The 17,935-nt window shown below is 43.8% G+C and overlaps 1 protein-coding gene across 4 annotated transcripts in view; it reads left to right on the forward strand.

Annotated features, from left to right (window-relative positions):
* The window catches only part of PDE4B (phosphodiesterase 4B), a 220,742-nt gene that overhangs the window by 111,948 nt on the left and 90,859 nt on the right, over positions 1 to 17,935 (forward strand). Inside the window, exon 1 of one of the 4 annotated variants that reach the window (XM_030032363.2) lies at positions 12,552 to 13,405. The exons of the other annotated variants lie outside the window; for them this stretch is intronic. Within the exon in view, the coding sequence (XP_029888223.1) occupies positions 13,359 to 13,405 (47 nt within the window). The 5' untranslated portion in view covers positions 12,552 to 13,358. Of the gene's footprint in view, positions 1 to 12,551; positions 13,406 to 17,935 lie in introns of those variants that run through there. 4 annotated transcript variants of the gene reach the window in all.

Here is a 17,935-nt window from a genome sequence, read left to right on the forward strand (position 1 = left end):
AAACACACATACCTCCCAAATCCAAAACATGACAATCTTACTTTGCTGACTCAGGAGCAGTATCTACATACACACGTCTATTTGCTTGTGATAACATGAGGTGAAATTTTGCCTCAAGTCTCTTTTTCTCCTCTTGCCTTCCCTGCTTCCCATTACTTAATATTCTCTTTTTTCCCCCAGTACTTTCCCTGTAAATGACCCTACCATAGATTGCCCACTCAAGTCTAACAGACTATCTGCTTCTGATTTTGTGTGAATCATTTAAGGGCATATGTTCCAGTTACAGCACATTAATTTCCTTTTAAAGTATAGTCTAGACACATAAGAAAATACAGTATTTCAGTACAGAGCTTCACATTTTCAGATGGTGATTTGAGATTCATCTCTGTATCGACTCTACTCAGTAACTGCGATTCTTCTCAGGACAGTGCTTTGGTCATGAGATTAAAACTCTGTTTCAGCAAGGAACTTAAGCACATATTCAACGTTAAGCACAATAATCTTTATCCATAAAAGCATTCAAATTCCATTCCCTGTGATTTACCTCTGTTTCTTCAACTGATTGAACTCACAAGTGTCATGATGCTTCCTTTTATTGAAACTCACTCTATTCATTGTGGAAAAAACCCTGCAGTGTAATGTTTAATCAAAAAGACATGATGGTCAGAGAATAAATCTTCCTTATTTTAAAACATTTATACAAGGAAAAGGAAAATCTATCAGAAGCAAGTGAGAGAATCTCCAGAGAACAGCAAATACAAGTTGAGGGCTGTGAAACAGTTTCACTCCTGCGTTCAGTTTTGCTGTATGAAACACGAGGTTATAATTTTGTAAATCTTGGTTTTAATAATCCATTTCCCCAAGTAGCCTAGTAGTAGAATTTAACAGAAATAATGTTTTGATAATCTGTTCAGTGCATAGCAAAAATACCCTATAATTTATAAAAGTATAAAAATTAACAATAGAATTAGAGAATGGTATAAAATTACAGATTTATAGAATAAATAATTCTTTAATTCTTTAAAACTTCTTCTTAGGAAAAAATATCAGCTTTACAGTAGAATTTAACAGATAATTCTTTTCCATTTATCTTTTCAATTAATTTTTTTGTAGAATTCAATTGGCATCTTTTTAATTGAAATGATATAGAGATTTTCTACAGTAAAAACACCAAGGAATCATAAGCAGAATAGAATTGGCCAGTATATTTTTAAACTAAACTCTTCAGTTCCTTTTAACTAAGTTCCTCAGGCCATATTTATATTTCTAGTGAAAGAATCTACCTACTTTCTGTCACTACAGGATTTTCATTCTTGAACTGTTTTCATGTTGTGGATGTGTTTGTTAAGAGTGTAGCACTGGGACTGCAGTAACAAATACAAGCTTTTACCTTTGGTTCTGCTGGGAAAAGTAGTGCTGGTGAAAATCCAGAGCAGTTTACTCTTTGGGCCATTCTGTGTTCTGACTCCTGGTCAGTTATATCATAGAATAGAATCATTGAGGTTGGAAAAGACCTTTAAGATCATCGAGTCGAACCGCTAACCTAGCACTGCCAAGCCCACCACTAACCCATGTCCCTAAGCACCACATCCACACGTCTTTTAAACACCTCCAGGGATGGTGACTCAACCCCTTCCCTGGGCAGTCTGTTCCAGTGCTTGATAGCCCTTTCGGTGAAAAAATGTTTCCTAATATCCAGTCTGCACCTCCCTTGGTGCAACTTGAGGCCGTTTCTGTACGTTTATGAATATAAAGATTTGGAAAGTGGAGGATGTGAAGACCAGGACATGCGTGTTTCTTGATCCTGCTGGCTGAAGCAACCACGCCAGCTCTTGCCAGCACTTGTACAAGTGGATCTCTGGTGGTCCAGCATCTTACTGGGGTATGAGAAAGGATTTTCCTCCTGACTACAAAAGCTCTGTAGCTAAGCCAATCAATATTATATTGAGTTTTATACAGTAGTTTATTGTAGAGCAAACAGTATTTGGCTAAAAGTCAGTGCTAACAATAGTGCTTTGTACTAGAACCCAACTGACAAGGTATGTGCAGGTGGTGGTACTTGATGGTGCTTCAGCCTTTGTGGCCAAATGTTGTTTACAACAGGCACTAACAGCAGCACGTTGATGATTATTCAAGGTTTTAAAGTCTCCTAAATGAATAAATGTTAGCTCTTGATTGTTTCAGTTTTGTTTGTCACTTAAAGGTTTTCTTTCAAACCTGGTGCAGAGTATAGCTAAATCTAAATCTACCAAATTCTTTTAAACGGGCAAACAATTATATTTTTTAGTGTAATTCAATGGGTTTATTGTTTTGGTTGATAGGAAGACTTAGTACTCCAATAATTGAGATAAGTGTGTTTTCATTGTGTTCTATTGCTAATAAAATAGTTGCGATTTAACATCTTGCTGGCTAAAAATAGCTAGACCTTGGGCCTAATTACAGAGTTTTCTTTTGCTTAAGATGGTGTGCGATGGAGGTTGAAAGGGTTTGTTTCCAAGGAAACAAATGCACTGCACTTGCCTTGCATCAAATGTTTCCCGTAAGAAAATGCCATAACCAGGCTCCCGGGAGAGAAGAGTGTCGGGGGGTAACGGTGGCCCGCGCGGAGCCTTTTTCTAAAAACATCTGGGTTCGTGTTTTCCTGAAAGTGGGAGCGTATTTCTCAAATTGCTATTTGGGTGCGTGAAAAAAGCGGTGTAGTGTCAGCATCCTAATTCTGGCATCTCAGGCTTTGTCACCCCGGCTCAGCGGGGTTTCTTTTGTGCAGGTGTCAGTAGTGCTCTTGAAAGAATATGCGGTGCTATAGGAACATCCTTTACGGTTAAAATAATACACCTGCTATTTTATATTACAGCTCTACTTTTCCATGTAACTTTTATTTTCCATATTAGATAAAGAAAGTCAACATATTTTGGGTAGACGTATTTTTGGCGTTTTTATGTGTCGCTACTCTCAGGTGTCACATAACACCTGCGATGTGAAAAAGGGCTGAGGAGTGCAGAGGGGAGATGCTTCCCGATTTCTTGCCCTTTTATCTGAAATTTGGTTTTGTCAGGGAAATGGGAGCAATAAAAAATGGTTTGAAAGTCATAGTAATGGGCAAAGAAATTGGAAAGAGACCAGATGCCAAAGTCCAAAAGTTTTGTGTGTGTGTGTGTGTATGGTGTGTCGTTCCTCCCCCCCCCCCCCCCCCCCGCCCCCAAAGCTGGAAACATTTAGGAAGAGCGTACCTTCTCCCTCTTCCTGAGATAGTGATATTTAGAGGGTAGGGAACGTAAGTGATAAGGAGTAACAGTTAAATATATACACTCACGATGCCAGGCTGCGACGGGGACTATTCTGAGATGCATGAGTAAGTCTCTCGAAGGACTTAAACCTCTTCATGAAATCTGTTCTGGGAATAGTATTTTTTCGTCATATACCATAGGTCATCTAGAAAGCCAGGCAAGAGCAGTCCATAGAAAACATCACTGAGGACGGTGGGAAAGGCTCTTCTAAGGGGCACCTCTCTGTCAAGAGAGGCAGATTTTGTGCAGAACAAGTCTGTCCTTCCTACCAGATCCTGGACTAGATAGGACTGAAATATCTCGTTTCAGCCCTGGGGTCTTTAGAAACCATGTGTTTCTACCTACAGTGTTGAACTGCCTGGTCAAGCTAGATTAATCAGCTTTATCTATTTGAAATTAATATGTTTGCATTAAATTATGTGCAATGTCATTTCTCTTTCAAAACGTTGTTACAATGCCAAACCTCAGTAAAACAGATGTATGTTTTCTGTGGGGCTTTGGCAGAGCTTGCACTCCTGAATAGCAAGATCCCTAGTTTCCTGCAAAGCCTTTGCTGGCAAAGCTCAGAAATTTCACCTAGTTCAGAGTGAAATTGGGGATTGGTAAATCCCAAGTCTAATCCCCTGGGAGAAGCGGTGCTTCCAGCGACGGCGGGAGAGGTGTGTGGGTGCTGTAATGCACACTGGCATCGCCCAAGGCTGCCGAACCCTGGGAATTGGATGCTTTTACACTGCTGGTAATAATGGCAGGAAAAAGAGCATCATCTGGGCGAACACCTTCTGTACTGCTACGTGATATAAACCCCTCCGGTGCACCTCTCAATGACAGGGGGGTACACGTGCTCACATGAAGCCGATCCTCATGACGCTGTCTTTGAAAGTGCTTTGCCTGGAACAAAAGTAGGTATTCCCTGAAATTCCATCGGGGTATACCTGTTCTCTAATTAGGTTCAACCCGGGCAATAAACTTAGAAAATAAAAAAATAATAATGACTTTAAGAAGTCCTTTCCCTCTGCATTTCTTTATGTCCATTGTTTCTGTTTTGCAAAGCTGATTTCCCCCTGGGGAAGATGGGAACGTGAGGGAGATGGATTCCTGACGTATGTACCTTGAGAATAATGGTTCTGTGTATTCAGTGAGAACAACATATAATAGTTAGTTATATTAAGTGACAAGATGTGTTGCTAAATACATGGGAAGAGCAGGTTTGCAAAGAGCACATCATTTTTATTCAGTCCCATTTCAGCTCATCTGTCTTGCTGCTGCACTGCATTTGAGATCTCTGCAAAGTGATCCCGATGGAAAGTATTCGGATGGATGTTTAAATGTCCATCTAGCTCATACATACATTAGTTTAATGGCCACAAGACAGCAGAAGTATTTGTAAGAGATGAGGATTGTATAAAAACAGTAAATGTTGTGGCCATGAAGCTGTTCTCTCCTTGATATAGCTTCCAAGTATGTTTCTTCAAGTTCGCTAACCTTTTTGTTAAACTATAGTTAATATTCTCTTGTTTTCACCTTGCTTGGCCACTGAAGGATTTGAGTGGGGTTCCCCATGCTTAGGGGTTTGCAGTTTTACAGGAACAGAGACTACAGCTCAGCCAATATAGCAAAAAAGGAGAAAATGTCCTGCGCTCAACAAACCACCACCACTTCTTTCATGCCCCCAAGTGAAGGAGATTTAAAACCAGAGACCAGCAGTGCCAGGAGCACTGAGAGGAGGTAGAAGTACCCACAGCACGTCTAAGCCACCCTGGAGCTCACCCGCCTTGGACCTGGTTCAGAGCAAATTGTTGCCATGTGCTGTATGTATTTCACAGTGTGCTGCGCTCTGTGACAGGCATTTAATGACAAAGCATGACTTACTTTGTAGAGCTAACTCTGGGAAATGTTCTGGGATAATGATGGCACATTCACTGTTTTCAAATTATTTAAAAATTATCACTGTTCTGATTTTTCACAGTTTTAGCATGCCAAAATCTCCTGGCTTGGATGAATGCATAGAGACGTGTATTATTCTGCTGCTGGAAGTTAAAATGAGAGTGATTTCAATAGGAAAAAATATCTATTGTCAATATAAGTTACTTCTTTGTTACAGAAACATAATATATCATTGAGAGGGAAGTTTCAATATGCCAAGGAAATGATGTATTAAACAAAATCTTAACATTGGTAAGTTTTGCAATATTGTCTTAGCTTTTTTAGTTTTCAGAAGGAGTCTGAGAAACTGAAGATTTCCTACAGGGTTCAAGATACTGTATTATCTTCTTTAGAGTGAAAATCAGGGATTGTAATATTTGTTAAAGGTAGGTGAAGAGCCTTGTTCCTAGCCTTGTAGGTAAGAGCCTTCTCTCTGTCCTGCCCCAGATGGTTGCACTCAGTATTTGACTGCTGTAAGGATGTGATACCTGAAGATGGGTGCAGTGGTGGCAGGCTGTGCTGGGACCAGCCTGTGTTCAGGAGCTGGTGGTGGCCATTTCACATCCAAACAAGTGCTAAGTGATAAATTTGCAAAGATTTGGAAGCTTCTCCTCTTGGGGTTCACTTGGGATCACCATGGCCATGGCCAGGGGTGGATGTAAAATACTTGCTTGCAAGTAAGGAAGCATATGGAGAATGTGATTGAATTTTCCTGTCTGTTCTGGGGCTTCCTCCCTGTCACGAAATCAGATGTAATAGAAAATATTTTAAAATATTTTTGTGCAGATGGATTTGTACTCAAAGGAAATTGAGAGCATGATGGGAGTTAACATTACGGGAGAGAGCAGAAAGGAGCAATCTGAGTGCCTGAGGAAACTGCTGCTTTCCCTCGTCTCCTGTCACGAAATAGCTCCTTAAGTACTGCACTCCGAAATTGTCATCTGCTTGTTTTAACACAAAATGCCATCATGTAAAAATACCCCTTCTTCAGTCAAGGAGATACGAAAGCTAATGCTCTCAAAAGCTACAGCTTAAAGGGTTGAAGACATGAAAAAAAAAAAGAAAAAAGCATTGAGGGTTATAAGTCATAATATTATGACCTATGTTAAAGAGGGAATTATTTTTTTCATGTATAAATCAGTGCTGTAGGTGAGGCCTAGGGAAGCCAGCAAAGCTTGTTGCTGCTGAGTACCTTCCCACCCACCGCCCTGGTCCTCGTACTTTATCAGGTCTAGAAATCCGGTCCTTTACGTAGGTACCTAAATTTGAGTCCAGCTTTAGAGTCTGAAAACACCAGGGCCACGTCAGAGCCCAGGGCTGTGTTTATGGGGGTTTATTACTCATCCAGAAGACGTCCAGCCTGGTGTGGGGCTCAGATTTTCTTCCTGGCCTGCAGCAGGGAGTGGGAAGATGGAAGAGCACGCCGGCGTCAGGCGTTCGTTCGGCATCTGCTTTTCCAGATGGCTCCACCGATGGCGGGGGGGGACCCAGAGTCACGGCGTGGAAAGCTTGGGAAGCCTCACGATGCTTGATATGTTACCGCCTAACTACTCTGAGATGCCTCATCTCTAATTATTAGTCTGCTTACAGGTGATGATATTCTGATATGCAAGGAATTACAGCACTTTTTCTGTGTTACTTCATTTAGTTTCATCCAGAAAGCAGCTGTCAGTGTTTCTTCCCTAACCAAGGTAATACAGCAACTGCGTGTCCAAAGAAGTGGAGCATCGAGAGCAAACAAATGTCGTCTTAGGCACAGAGCCTAAGTTTCTGGTAGTTTCTGTTTCCATCAGATAAATGATACTTGGTTTTGGTTTAGTCACTTCGCGTGCTGCGGTGGGAACTTGCATCCCCTGCAGCATCTCTTCCACAAATTGGTTTGCGAAAGCTTTAGAGGTTGGAAGTAGCCAAAGTGGAACATAAAATTAAAGCTCCCTAAAGATGCAGTAAAACTCAAAATATAATCCAGATGGAAACCTGTTCAATGCATGCACTTCTTCTGTATACGGCACATTCCCAGCTTTGAGATTTTGGTGTGCTCTCACCAAAAATGTGCATTCTAAAGATGTCATCATATATGCTGTTGACATAAAATAGATAAAAACTCTCCCACTAATTAATTGCAAGCTAAGTCAGTACTAAGACCCCTTGGAGATTGTTTTGAAGAACATGGCACTTGGTATTCACAAACCAGCTGCTGTTGTTGATTCATTATGTTATTTTCTGTTGGAAACTTTTCAGAAATGTTCGCTGGGAGGTTGCAGGATCGAGTATCAGCAAGCTGATTTTCCTTCCCCCCCCCCCCCCTTTGTTTAGTTTCCTCTGTTTTTTGTACAGGCTCTTTCTGACTCTCTCCCACTTTACCCACACCAGTCTGGTACATCGTTGGTGGCTCACTGGGCTGTGGTACGATGTAAGAGCTGGGTCCTGCATGTCGATGCACGCTCTGCAGCGCAGAAGGTGATGCCCCGCGCATCGCTCTGTGTCCGGTGCACGCTTCTCCCTGTGCAGTGGCCAGTGACAGTGGGCAGAGAGGTTTGGGGTATTCTCCGAGGGAAAAGCCTGTGCTCTGGTCTGAAGGCAAACGCCGTCTCTTGGATTTAGCCCCCTTTAAGTGAATGGTTTTGCTTTGAAACGCCTCCTCTTCCATGTTAAGTTGCTTGGCTTGAGTCTTACCCGTTAGAAAATACGGTTTTATTTACGGGAAGAGGGGAAGGAAGGTGTTGGTGAGAAAGATGGAGGTGATGTATCTGTTTCGAAAAGATGAATCGTCCTGGGGGGAACTTTATTTTTGCATTTGTGGAGGAGAGATTCAGGGTATATTGATAGCATCGCTCCAGAAACTGCAGTTTCCTGCTGCCAAATGACTTTTAATGATACCACTTTTGGAAAACATAAAGTGCTTGTGCCATCTCCCGCCTGTATTTACCCAGAGCTCTGTAGACTGAGTTCAACGTGAATGTAAGACAACGTGAGGGAGCCCATCATTCACGTTCAGCACCTCTTAAACACCCGTCGCACAGGTGTAGGGACTGCACCAGCTGCAGAGCAGGGGAAAAAACAGCCCTGAAGAGTTGAGTTGACAATTAAACAGTCATCTGGATTGGCAAGAGATTTCGGTGAGCCTGTCCCTTATGAATACATACCTATAATTATGCTTGCTACTTTCTGCTGCCCAACACTCGGCTTATTTAGCCTTGTATTCCTGGGAGGTCTTTGGCATACGCATTTTGCAGAAGAGTGTGTGAGATCCAGGTCAGATTTTGGCACCAGTAGTTTCCTGGCACACCAAATTACCTGCAGGTTTCAAGTCAGCTTACAGCAGGTGTAGCTTATTATTTGGTGAATAGAATTCCAAAATTCAAGAAAAATAGATTATCCTAAAATTATGTTTGATGAGCTAATTATTTTGAATAGATGTGTATGTTTTATGATTGCATTTCTTAATTAAGTATATTGTTCAGTATTACATGGAGAATGCTGGTATTTAATGTAAGGGTTGGCAAGGTAATGTTCCTGGAGCTCTTGGGTCAGTCCTTGGGCAGCCTATTTAAGAGAAAGAAGGAAATTTGAATTGCAAATCAGTATTTCATCATTATGAATCAGTGTGGCCAGAAAGAAGGAATGAATGAAAAGCTTCTGCGTGGCTGAGTAGTTGGTTTGGTGCACAAGCAATTGCATCCTTTCCAAATCAATAGATAGCTTTGTACTCCGCAAAGCAGCCTGTGGCGGCGGCACGTGACAAAAAACCCCAACAATATAAACATTTGCGAAAGGGTCGATACTGCTCTGCAAAAGAGCTAATAAAATACCAGGGAACAGCATTGGAGAAGTTCGTTTCTGAGTGGTTTTCATGCTTTTTGATTATAAGCTAGGGTGTTTGCATGTTATCCTGATTATTCCACTATTAACAACGAGGAGGAAGACAAAATATTCCTCTAAATATACTTAGTATTTTATTTATTTATCTGGGGTAAAAACCCCATTATACTCTTGCATTAGGATAGGGTCTTTAACCTGGAAAGAGGCAGCATCAAATGTGCATATTTTTACAAATGTGCTGTGCTTCTGGTTTGTCTCAAGATATCCAAAATATGAGCTGATTTTTTTCAGGCTGCTGTATCTGTGCCTTTCGAGGACAGAGAACATTCCTGAGCCTTCGCAGCGACCTGCTGTTGATTGAGGGAATAAAGGTAACAAAGTGCTGAAGGGCCTGGAGTGTTTCAAGCCAGCACGATACCAGGCCAGCTGCGCAATGGCTGCATTATGTAACTTTTCTGAAAGATGTGGAAGAAATGTTACGTGCTGGTTGTCTAGCAAATGGTTTTGAAGAGTCTGTGCAATTTTTCACAAAATATTTGAAGTTTCCCTGGTGGAGCATCGGTGTTGGGGCTGCCAGGATGGACCGATGGGACTAGGACTCATCATTAGTAGGGCTTGCATAGCCATTTTATCCTCTAATTAATAAACATATTAAATATGTAGATGTGGCACCCAATGGTTAAAGACCAAAATGAACAATCTGATGATTTTTTGAAGTGTGTAGGAGTAGGAGGCAGGGCACTCAGCGGTGCTTAGACCCAGAAGCGAGGTAGAAGTGGGTTCTGATCATAGCCCTGGGAGTTATATTCATTTATGTCATGTTGATACTGCAATTGCTAGTCTTTCATTTGGGTCTTCAGTGGAGGATAATTATTCAACTGTCTGAGAAGCTATAGGAGAAAAAAATGGGAGAATGACTTATTATCCTTCCCACCTGGCCACCATTTGATTACTGCCATGTTCCCTGCAATTATCCACATCAAGTTCAGGATGCTCAATGAAGGGAAAGGTTGGAAGCGTGAAGAGAGATACCATACAAACGGAAGCAGGGAGAGAAAATGCGGAATCTCAGTGGGGTAGGACAGAAAAGAAGCAATAGTGCACAAAAACGTTTGTTACCAAATTAGCAGTGAATTAATTTTGTCTTGTTCACCAAGAATAGTGTTGAAGGCCAACGTGGCAGACTTTCTATTCATGAGGGACACGCTGATGTTTTTTCCCAGGCATGGGGGGTGGAGAGCACAGCCATTTTAAACCTGGTAATATTTTAATGTACCAGCCTGGGAGCTGGGGAAAAGCTCAAAGGGCAGAATCGTGTAGGGCAAGAGGAGGACATTAAAAAGGAATTTCTCCGAGTCACATGAAATCGTGAGAGTTTTCAACTTGTTGGGTGCGGATTGGATGAGAAGCCAGCGGAGTGATGGGTGGGAGATTTTGGGGGGTGACAGTGGTTTGTTTCTTCCCAAGCCCACGATGTTGGCACATCCAGTGGGAATGGCCCAGAGGCTTGGGTTAAGCTCATTATGTGAGCTGAATTTCTCTTATTTGACAGCAAATTAAATTTCAGCCTGCCCCATGGGGGGAGTTGCTTAATTTAACTCTCACACACAGTGTTTTTCATTTATGAAAACCATATGAGGTATATCAGTGGGTTTGTGATGCTGGGTTTTGCTAGCCTGACTGTAAGTGCCAAGCGTGTACAGAAGAAGCCTGTGATGCTGGGCTTTACTTCACAGAAGAAATGGAGGGCACAGTGATCTAGAATTCCCGCATCATTAAGAAATGCCTGAAATGTCTTCTGAGCTGAGTTTTCAACTATGTGCAAAGCAACATGCATTTCCAGCATAAGAAACATCACTTTTGAAAATGTAAATTCCCTTTTTGAAGGCAGTAATAGCAGAATTGATGTCTCTGCTGGCTGCATGTAAAAATGGCCATTTGTACAACTACCTGTTGTACCAGTAGTACAATCTGCAGGCTGGAGTTGAAGATGTGCATGTGTCTGTGTATCTGTATATTTATCTCCATCCATGTATGTTTGTGGGCCTTTTTCATATCCAAGATGCATAATTCTGTGGTCTACACTGATCTGAAAGCAAAATTACTCGCCGCTGCATATAAAACTGGCTCCTTTCAAAACAAATTGGCAGAAGTGGAGATGCAGCAAAGCAAATGAGAGGCGCAAACTGTTTGCTTATCGATTATCCGTACTCTATCTTTACAGGCACGCTCACTTTTTTATTATACTTTTAAGTTGCCCCTACATTTTTATAAAATGTTTTTTAATGTCAGTAGAATAAAATGTGATTTCATGTTTCACCTAACAGTTACAGAAGAGGAGCAGGTAGTTCCTCCAGTCTGGGTTTTTGCTTAGCTTTGACTGTGTCGGCGCAAACTGTTGAGTTGTGACTTAGTATGTAACAGCATTGCCAGTCTACCCCGTCCTGTGTATTTTGAAATTGGATTTGAGATCTTAATTAATAAAACAGCTACTTATTCCCCTTTCCAGTTTGGACTTACAACGCATGGGCAGGGTGGTCTGGCAGGCTTCAGGTCTCGGCGTAGGGATGAGACTCCTCGAGCTGTGGGGTGCCATCCCCTGCTCAGTGCCCCGGGCTGCTGGGCTCCCCTCTCGCTGCTTTGGGTACCCTCCTCTCTGTGGGTAGGGAACATTCTGCATCACTTATGACTCTGATGAAATGTAAAGTCCATTTATACATCACCTATAGAAAGCCCATTTAGACATGTTTGCTTATGCGTTCGATTTCAGCTGATGATAAAATCCCTTGCTTTTGGTTGTCAAGGTGAAATGTCTCAAGACTTCACTGGGAGAAAAAAAAATCCAGTAAACGGAAAATTTGCTCGTACCTAACTGTGCATTTCTTGACATTGAACTTCTTGTTTCCCAAACAGACGGAAGCGCAGCATACCCTCCAGCCTCATTAGCGTAACCCCCTTCCTTGCCCCCGCGTCGGGGTGGGCGGAGGTGCTCCCTGGGCAGGGACGCGTGGGCAGATCCCCTTTTCAGCGTTCCCAAACCATCGCACTGTTGCTGCTGGAAGCGCTTTATATTCTCCTTTATTTAACCAGCCCTCCCTTTGTCCCCAGATCCCCTCCCCGGCTCTGCGTCCCCAGCGCCGACGCCGGCGGAGGCGCAGCCTCGCCGAGCGCCGGCGGCAGCCCCGGTGCGGCTGTGGGTGCGTGGTGGGGGGCTGGCAGCCAAACCCCGGGCTGCTCTGCTGCGGAAAGCCCTTTTTTCGGGAGCTGCTCCCTGCATGGCTCCGTGGCGGCTGTCTTCCCACCACCCACCCCCTGACGTCTCGATGCACCAGGGAGCTGTGCTGGGTTTGATGTTTAGCGGCGGGATTTAGATGTAAATCTTGTAAAATTCCATTTTATGCAGAGACACGCAAATCTGCTCTCGCTCAAAGGCTCTGGGTGAAGTTGCAGCTGCGGACGTAGCTGCTGGGAGGATTTTCCTGCAGGCAGAGCACCTCTCCAGCCAGGCGGAGGGAGGGCTGGAAAGGCAGCTAGGGATGCTGTCCAGAAACACAGACCCGTCCCTGAGTGACAGCAGTAACGCAGAGCACGCCCGTGTTTGTGCAGAATGACCCCTTGCAGGGAGCTTGCAACCCTCTGAAAGCTTTGCCGTTTCTTCTAGTTTGGTGGGATGGATAAGCCAGGCCTTTTGCTGTAGAGACGTGCTCCCTCCTGCCTGTAACCCCTAACCTGGACAGGGACCTGGGTCCTCCCCGTAGCTGCCTGCACCCCGTCACCCCGGGAATGTCATCCCTCACGTCCGTGGTGCGGAGCGGGTTACGCAGGAGGGACCTGGGAGCGGAGTTTCTGCAGCGTCCGAAAACTTTGATTCGTCTGTGAAGGCAGTGAATGAACGAGGGATATGACCTGGAAAGGATAAACAGGAAAATGGGGATGTTTCTCCAGCTTGGAAAAGGCTTGCTTTTTTTTCGCCCCCTGTCTCAGGATCACTGGAAGGGATTATACAAATGAGAGCAGGAAACTGCAGTCAGGGCTTTGCCAGAAATAGATTTTTTTTTTTTTTTCTTCTTCTGATATAAATGAAGAAATATGGGAGTCCGTAGAGGCAGTTCCACATGCACCCTCACATTTTGATTGCCAATTCATTTGCATTCGTGTATAAAGTGACATCCACCCTGCAATGGGAGTTGACATGTAATCACAAAGAATAAAAACTCCTGGAAACATCTACGTGCCACTGATACAACTTCAGAAAAGAAGTTTGGAACAAGTGGAAAATGTACTGAATATTTTCGGACCGGTAGAAGACAAGTATCATCTTGGAAGATGTTAAATATTAATTTTTTACCTAATCGCCGTCATTCGTGGATTTGGTAAGTATTACTTGGTTTTGTCCGGATCAGAGCAGTTCTGGTGGGCAAAAGAGCTTGAAAGTGTGCGATTTTACATTTGCAAAAAGCAGCTGCTGAATGGAAGTACTGATAAGGATATGCGTATTCCCCAAGCTGTAAGATTGTCACGGTGCTTGCTGAATATTTTCTTTTCCTCTGTCTTTCCTGATCAGATTTTGATCTCACAACGCACCCTCACAATGCCTAGTAATTGGGGGGGTGTGAAGAGGATGGAGAATTTTCTATTGTGCTTAATTATTTTTGTTATAAGATGTGTACGAACATACATTTTCATTTTAAAAAGTAATGAGTCACTAAAATGTCTTTCCACTTGGGTGATTTCATGGTGTTACCTCTGTACCTTCTCAAGTCTGTTGTCAACTACTCTTGCATTTTAATAAGCAGATGGAGCTGCCGCTGCTGCCTCTGCTCTAATCTGGTCGTGTTAGGGCAGAGGGAGATGTGAGGGAAACTTCCGAGCATGTCCCGCAGGTTTGTGTTTGATAGACTGCACCGAAACGGGTTTCCTTTTTATAGGTAAAGGTCCACGGTTGGAGTTAAGGTATGAGGTCATTGGGTAGTGTGATATATATGGTCTTACAGTTGCAGATATTCTCTGTAGTCTATACAGCATCTTGTAAGAATACAAAAAATAGAGAGAATTTTACATTCTAGATCTTCAAATACTGTATTCTGTAGTCTTACCTATACACATATATATTCTGGTCTTACATAGAATTTATTCTATGTAATCTTATTATTGCTTATAATCGTTTAACTGTGGCTCCCTCCGCATTAGGCTCTGAGATGAACCTATAGCTTAGTATTTGTATATATTAATAAAAATATCAAGGCTCTGAGCGTTTGAACGGTGCTGTAAAGATACACAGTTAGCTTTCCTTCTCCAGAGCACAGAGTCTGCTCATCAAGAAGGGCCGTGTGTGGTGTTTCAGGGACAGGAGAATGGAAAGGTAAATATTTAGAGAAGAGGAAAAATGCATTATTGTATTATCGGAAGACCTCTGGTTAAAGCAAATGTTAAGAAAGGAAGAAACGGGGCCCCTAGAAAAAAGGAGGCAGCAAGAAGGGGAAGGAGGAAGGGTCCCACCGGTTGCTTGAGTTCTCCGTGCGAGGTGCCGTGTGTCCTCCCTTCCCGAGGACAGGTTCACGTCGGTGAGAGGTTTTCTTAATTAAAAAAAAACCAGTGGCGTCTGTCATTACATTGCATAAAAGTTAGGGCTGTGTCTTCCTCACTCAGAGAGGCATTGATGAATCTATCGATAGCTGAGATGAGAAGTACTGCTCTGTGGGGTGGGATGGATGGTGAGGCCGTTCTCCTTCCCACCGCCGGCTGCGCCGGCCCGGAGGAGCCACGGCGGTGGCACGGCGCTGCCCAGACACCCGCCGTCCTTCTGCCGGACAGACCTGGTGGCCCGTGTCACCTCACCAGTTCACACGGCTGCTGTGTGCTGGGGAGACCAAAGGGTGCTGGTAGCCCGTGTCCCTACCCGGCCGAAGCGGTCCAGCACGTGCCGTTCGGGTGGCTGTGCTGACCGCCTTGCCGTGCTCGCTCTGTTTGACTCCTGTATTCACTCCCCAAGCAGATGTAATGCTTGCAGAAGAATAAGGACCATGTAATCAAGGCATCAGATGTACAACTGGTGTGCAATGCGTCACACAGTCTCATAGTTTCAGACAAGCACGTTACCGGCATCCGTCATCTTTGTACCAAAATACTTCAGCTTTCCTTTCTCCATACGTGCCCATTTGTCTGCAGCGGTAGAGGAGAGTTCAGATGTGCTATCCAGGCGTGCGTGTTGAAGATCCTAGCAGGATCTCGAAAAGCAGCGGCCACGGGAGCGTCAAAATCTGCATAACATTGCCCCTGCAAAACTGTTTTTGTGTGCGAGCAAGCTCCGAAGGCACCCGGCCATGGGGGATGCGGTCCGGTGCCGGCAGATCAGGCTGGGCGAGCTCAGGAAGGAAGATGTGCCTTTGCTGCCAGCACTCAGCGACGTGCCAGATCTGAAGGACGGAGATAAGTGAGGAATCATGTGGCTGTGCCTGACGCAGCAGCAGGTGTTGCTGTGCATTAGCAGAGCCCATATTAGACCTATCTTGGAATTATTACCATGGCTTCCCCTTGACGTTTTGGCAGGGGGAGTTGTTGGTTGATCCTCTTGAGAAGAAACCCTAGTAGTTTAAGACAGAGGAATATTGGATCAGGAGGAAAGGGGTGGGAAGCGTTAATCGATTTGCCAGAATTGCAAATGCAGTGAAGAGGAGAGACCGTGTGCATTAGTTAGGGACGGTGCTAATGCCTGTGCAGAGCAGAGGGTGTTATGGAAAAAAGCGTTTCATTCGCAGAAAGGAGAAATACATTGCTGTAGTTGCAAGAGCAACGTAAGTAATTGTAGCTCTAGGAAGTGTAGAACTGACATAAATGCTCAGTGGGACCGTAATCCTAAGAGGGAGGGTTGTCAGAGAAGGATCCTGGAGACAAGTGGGGCCATCGGAGCCGATTTGATCAATCAGCAGAGTTTCATGTAATTTAAAACTGTACAGCTCAAAGGGAGCCCTGTCAGTATATTGATTTACAAAGGAGGGGATAGGGGTTATCCTGTAAGAATCCATGTAACCTGTGCACAGGTGGAAATAAAGCATATTCTAGTTACAGCTTCAGACTGAATCTTGCTAATCATGACCTTTGTAACCGCCGGGTTGCATGTTCAGAGCATGCATCGGGGATGAGATTTGTTAATTACTGTTAGCCATTTGCACTGTATCTTCAGGCATTTTGTTCCTCTTTTATGCATTCTTGGTCCTCTTCTGAGCTTCTCTTTCCTCTGTCCCATCATGCATAAGCAAACTCTTTAACTAAACTTTAAAAAAAAAAGTATTGTAGAGGTTGGTGGAAGCGTAACTGTTCGCTAGCCAGAACTATCCAAAATGTATTAATTAAAAGAAACAAATCAACCAAGTAACCATTCACTGACAGGTGGGTATGTGAGTGAACGAACAACTGCTCCGTATTGCAAAGGGCTCGTTAAAACCAGACGCTAACGATGCGTTTCAGGGAAGCTGTTTCAACACTGCAGCCTGGGGCCAGCCCGCATGGCCTTTAGGTTCGGAGCACCGAGTTCTCCACCAAGTTCAAGAGAGGAGCTGGTGGTTCCCATCCATGCGTGGACGATGTGGGGCATCAGTCGCTGCTGCTTTCGGGGGGGAGAGGGGAGGGCTTTGCGTTGTGCTGAGGGGTGCTCTGGCTGGACTGGGGCTTTGGAAGATGTTGTTTTGGGGAAATGGGAAATAGTTGCCTGCAGTTGGGAGTACACCAGCCTATCTGTTCTTGTAAATGCACAGTGGAGAAATGGGAAACTTCATGGTCGGCATTTGTTCATAGGGATGTTTTAAAACTCAGGTCTGTCCCCTGCATGAGTGATGGGGAGACTGAACGGCAGCTGTGTTGTGTCGATCAATAGAATCATAGAAGGATTTGGGTTGGAAGGGACCTTAAAGATCATCTAGTTCCAACCCCCCTGCCATGGGCAGGGACACCTTCCACTAGACCAGGTTGCTCAAAGCCCCATCCAACCTGGCCTTGATGGAGGAGCAGAAACTCTGTCAAGAGACGATGGAGTGGTGGAATTAAACCCCAGGTCTCTGCTTCTGGCTGGGAACACAGGGAGTTCCTCGAGGTGCTCCACAGCCCGCAGATAACTGCAGTCAGAGTGGCAGGTGCTCTTGGCATATCTTTGTATCAGTACCGAAACGTAAACGTATTTATCATAGGGGTGATAACCACAGGGTGCAAACCAGCCGTCCTGACACTGACTCATTCAACTCACTTGGTTCAAGCTGAGATGTTTGCAGTTGGATATGAGGCTGGAAGTGTTTTTCATATTGTGGTACCATCTATACTGACTATGATTTTTAAATTGAGTTTTGAAGTACTCAGGTTTTGGTCTGGGAGTTAATACTCTCCAATATCGTGGGTAAAAATCTGCTCTACCTTCAAGTTATCTTGTTTTTGTGGGGCTTAGCTGTAACTTTAGATGTACTTAAAACGTTTTGGTTGTCTTCATGTATTAATTCCATAGCCTTCTATAAATAGGTAGTATCTTCAACAAAGGAACAATTTATATGCAGAGGGTAGGTTTGAGAGACATAACTCAGAAATCTGTAGGCACAATTTAGAAAGAGAAGGCCAAATATTTCTCTTGTGCTCACAAATGGCTGTAGGAAGCATAAAGAATACACTGTTGAAATGTGTCTGCAGCGAAGACAATGCCTGGCTGAAACGGGATTTTTAACAATAAAATAATGGGGATTTAATTGGGTCTGAGCAATGCAGCATTTGCTTTCACTGTTTGAAAAGCTGGTTACGGAGGGATTCTAGTGGAGGAATGGTGCTTGGTATTTAGTGACCTTTCCCTTTTCTTCGTGCTGTATGTTTTCAAGTTGTTTCTGGCTATATTTTCATGCTGGTCTTGCAAGGCAGAAGATAAGACT

The sequence above is a fragment of the Aquila chrysaetos genome, chromosome 12, assembly GCF_900496995.4.
Source record: "Aquila chrysaetos chrysaetos chromosome 12, bAquChr1.4, whole genome shotgun sequence".
NCBI classification, from domain to species: Eukaryota; Metazoa; Chordata; class Aves; order Accipitriformes; family Accipitridae; genus Aquila; species Aquila chrysaetos.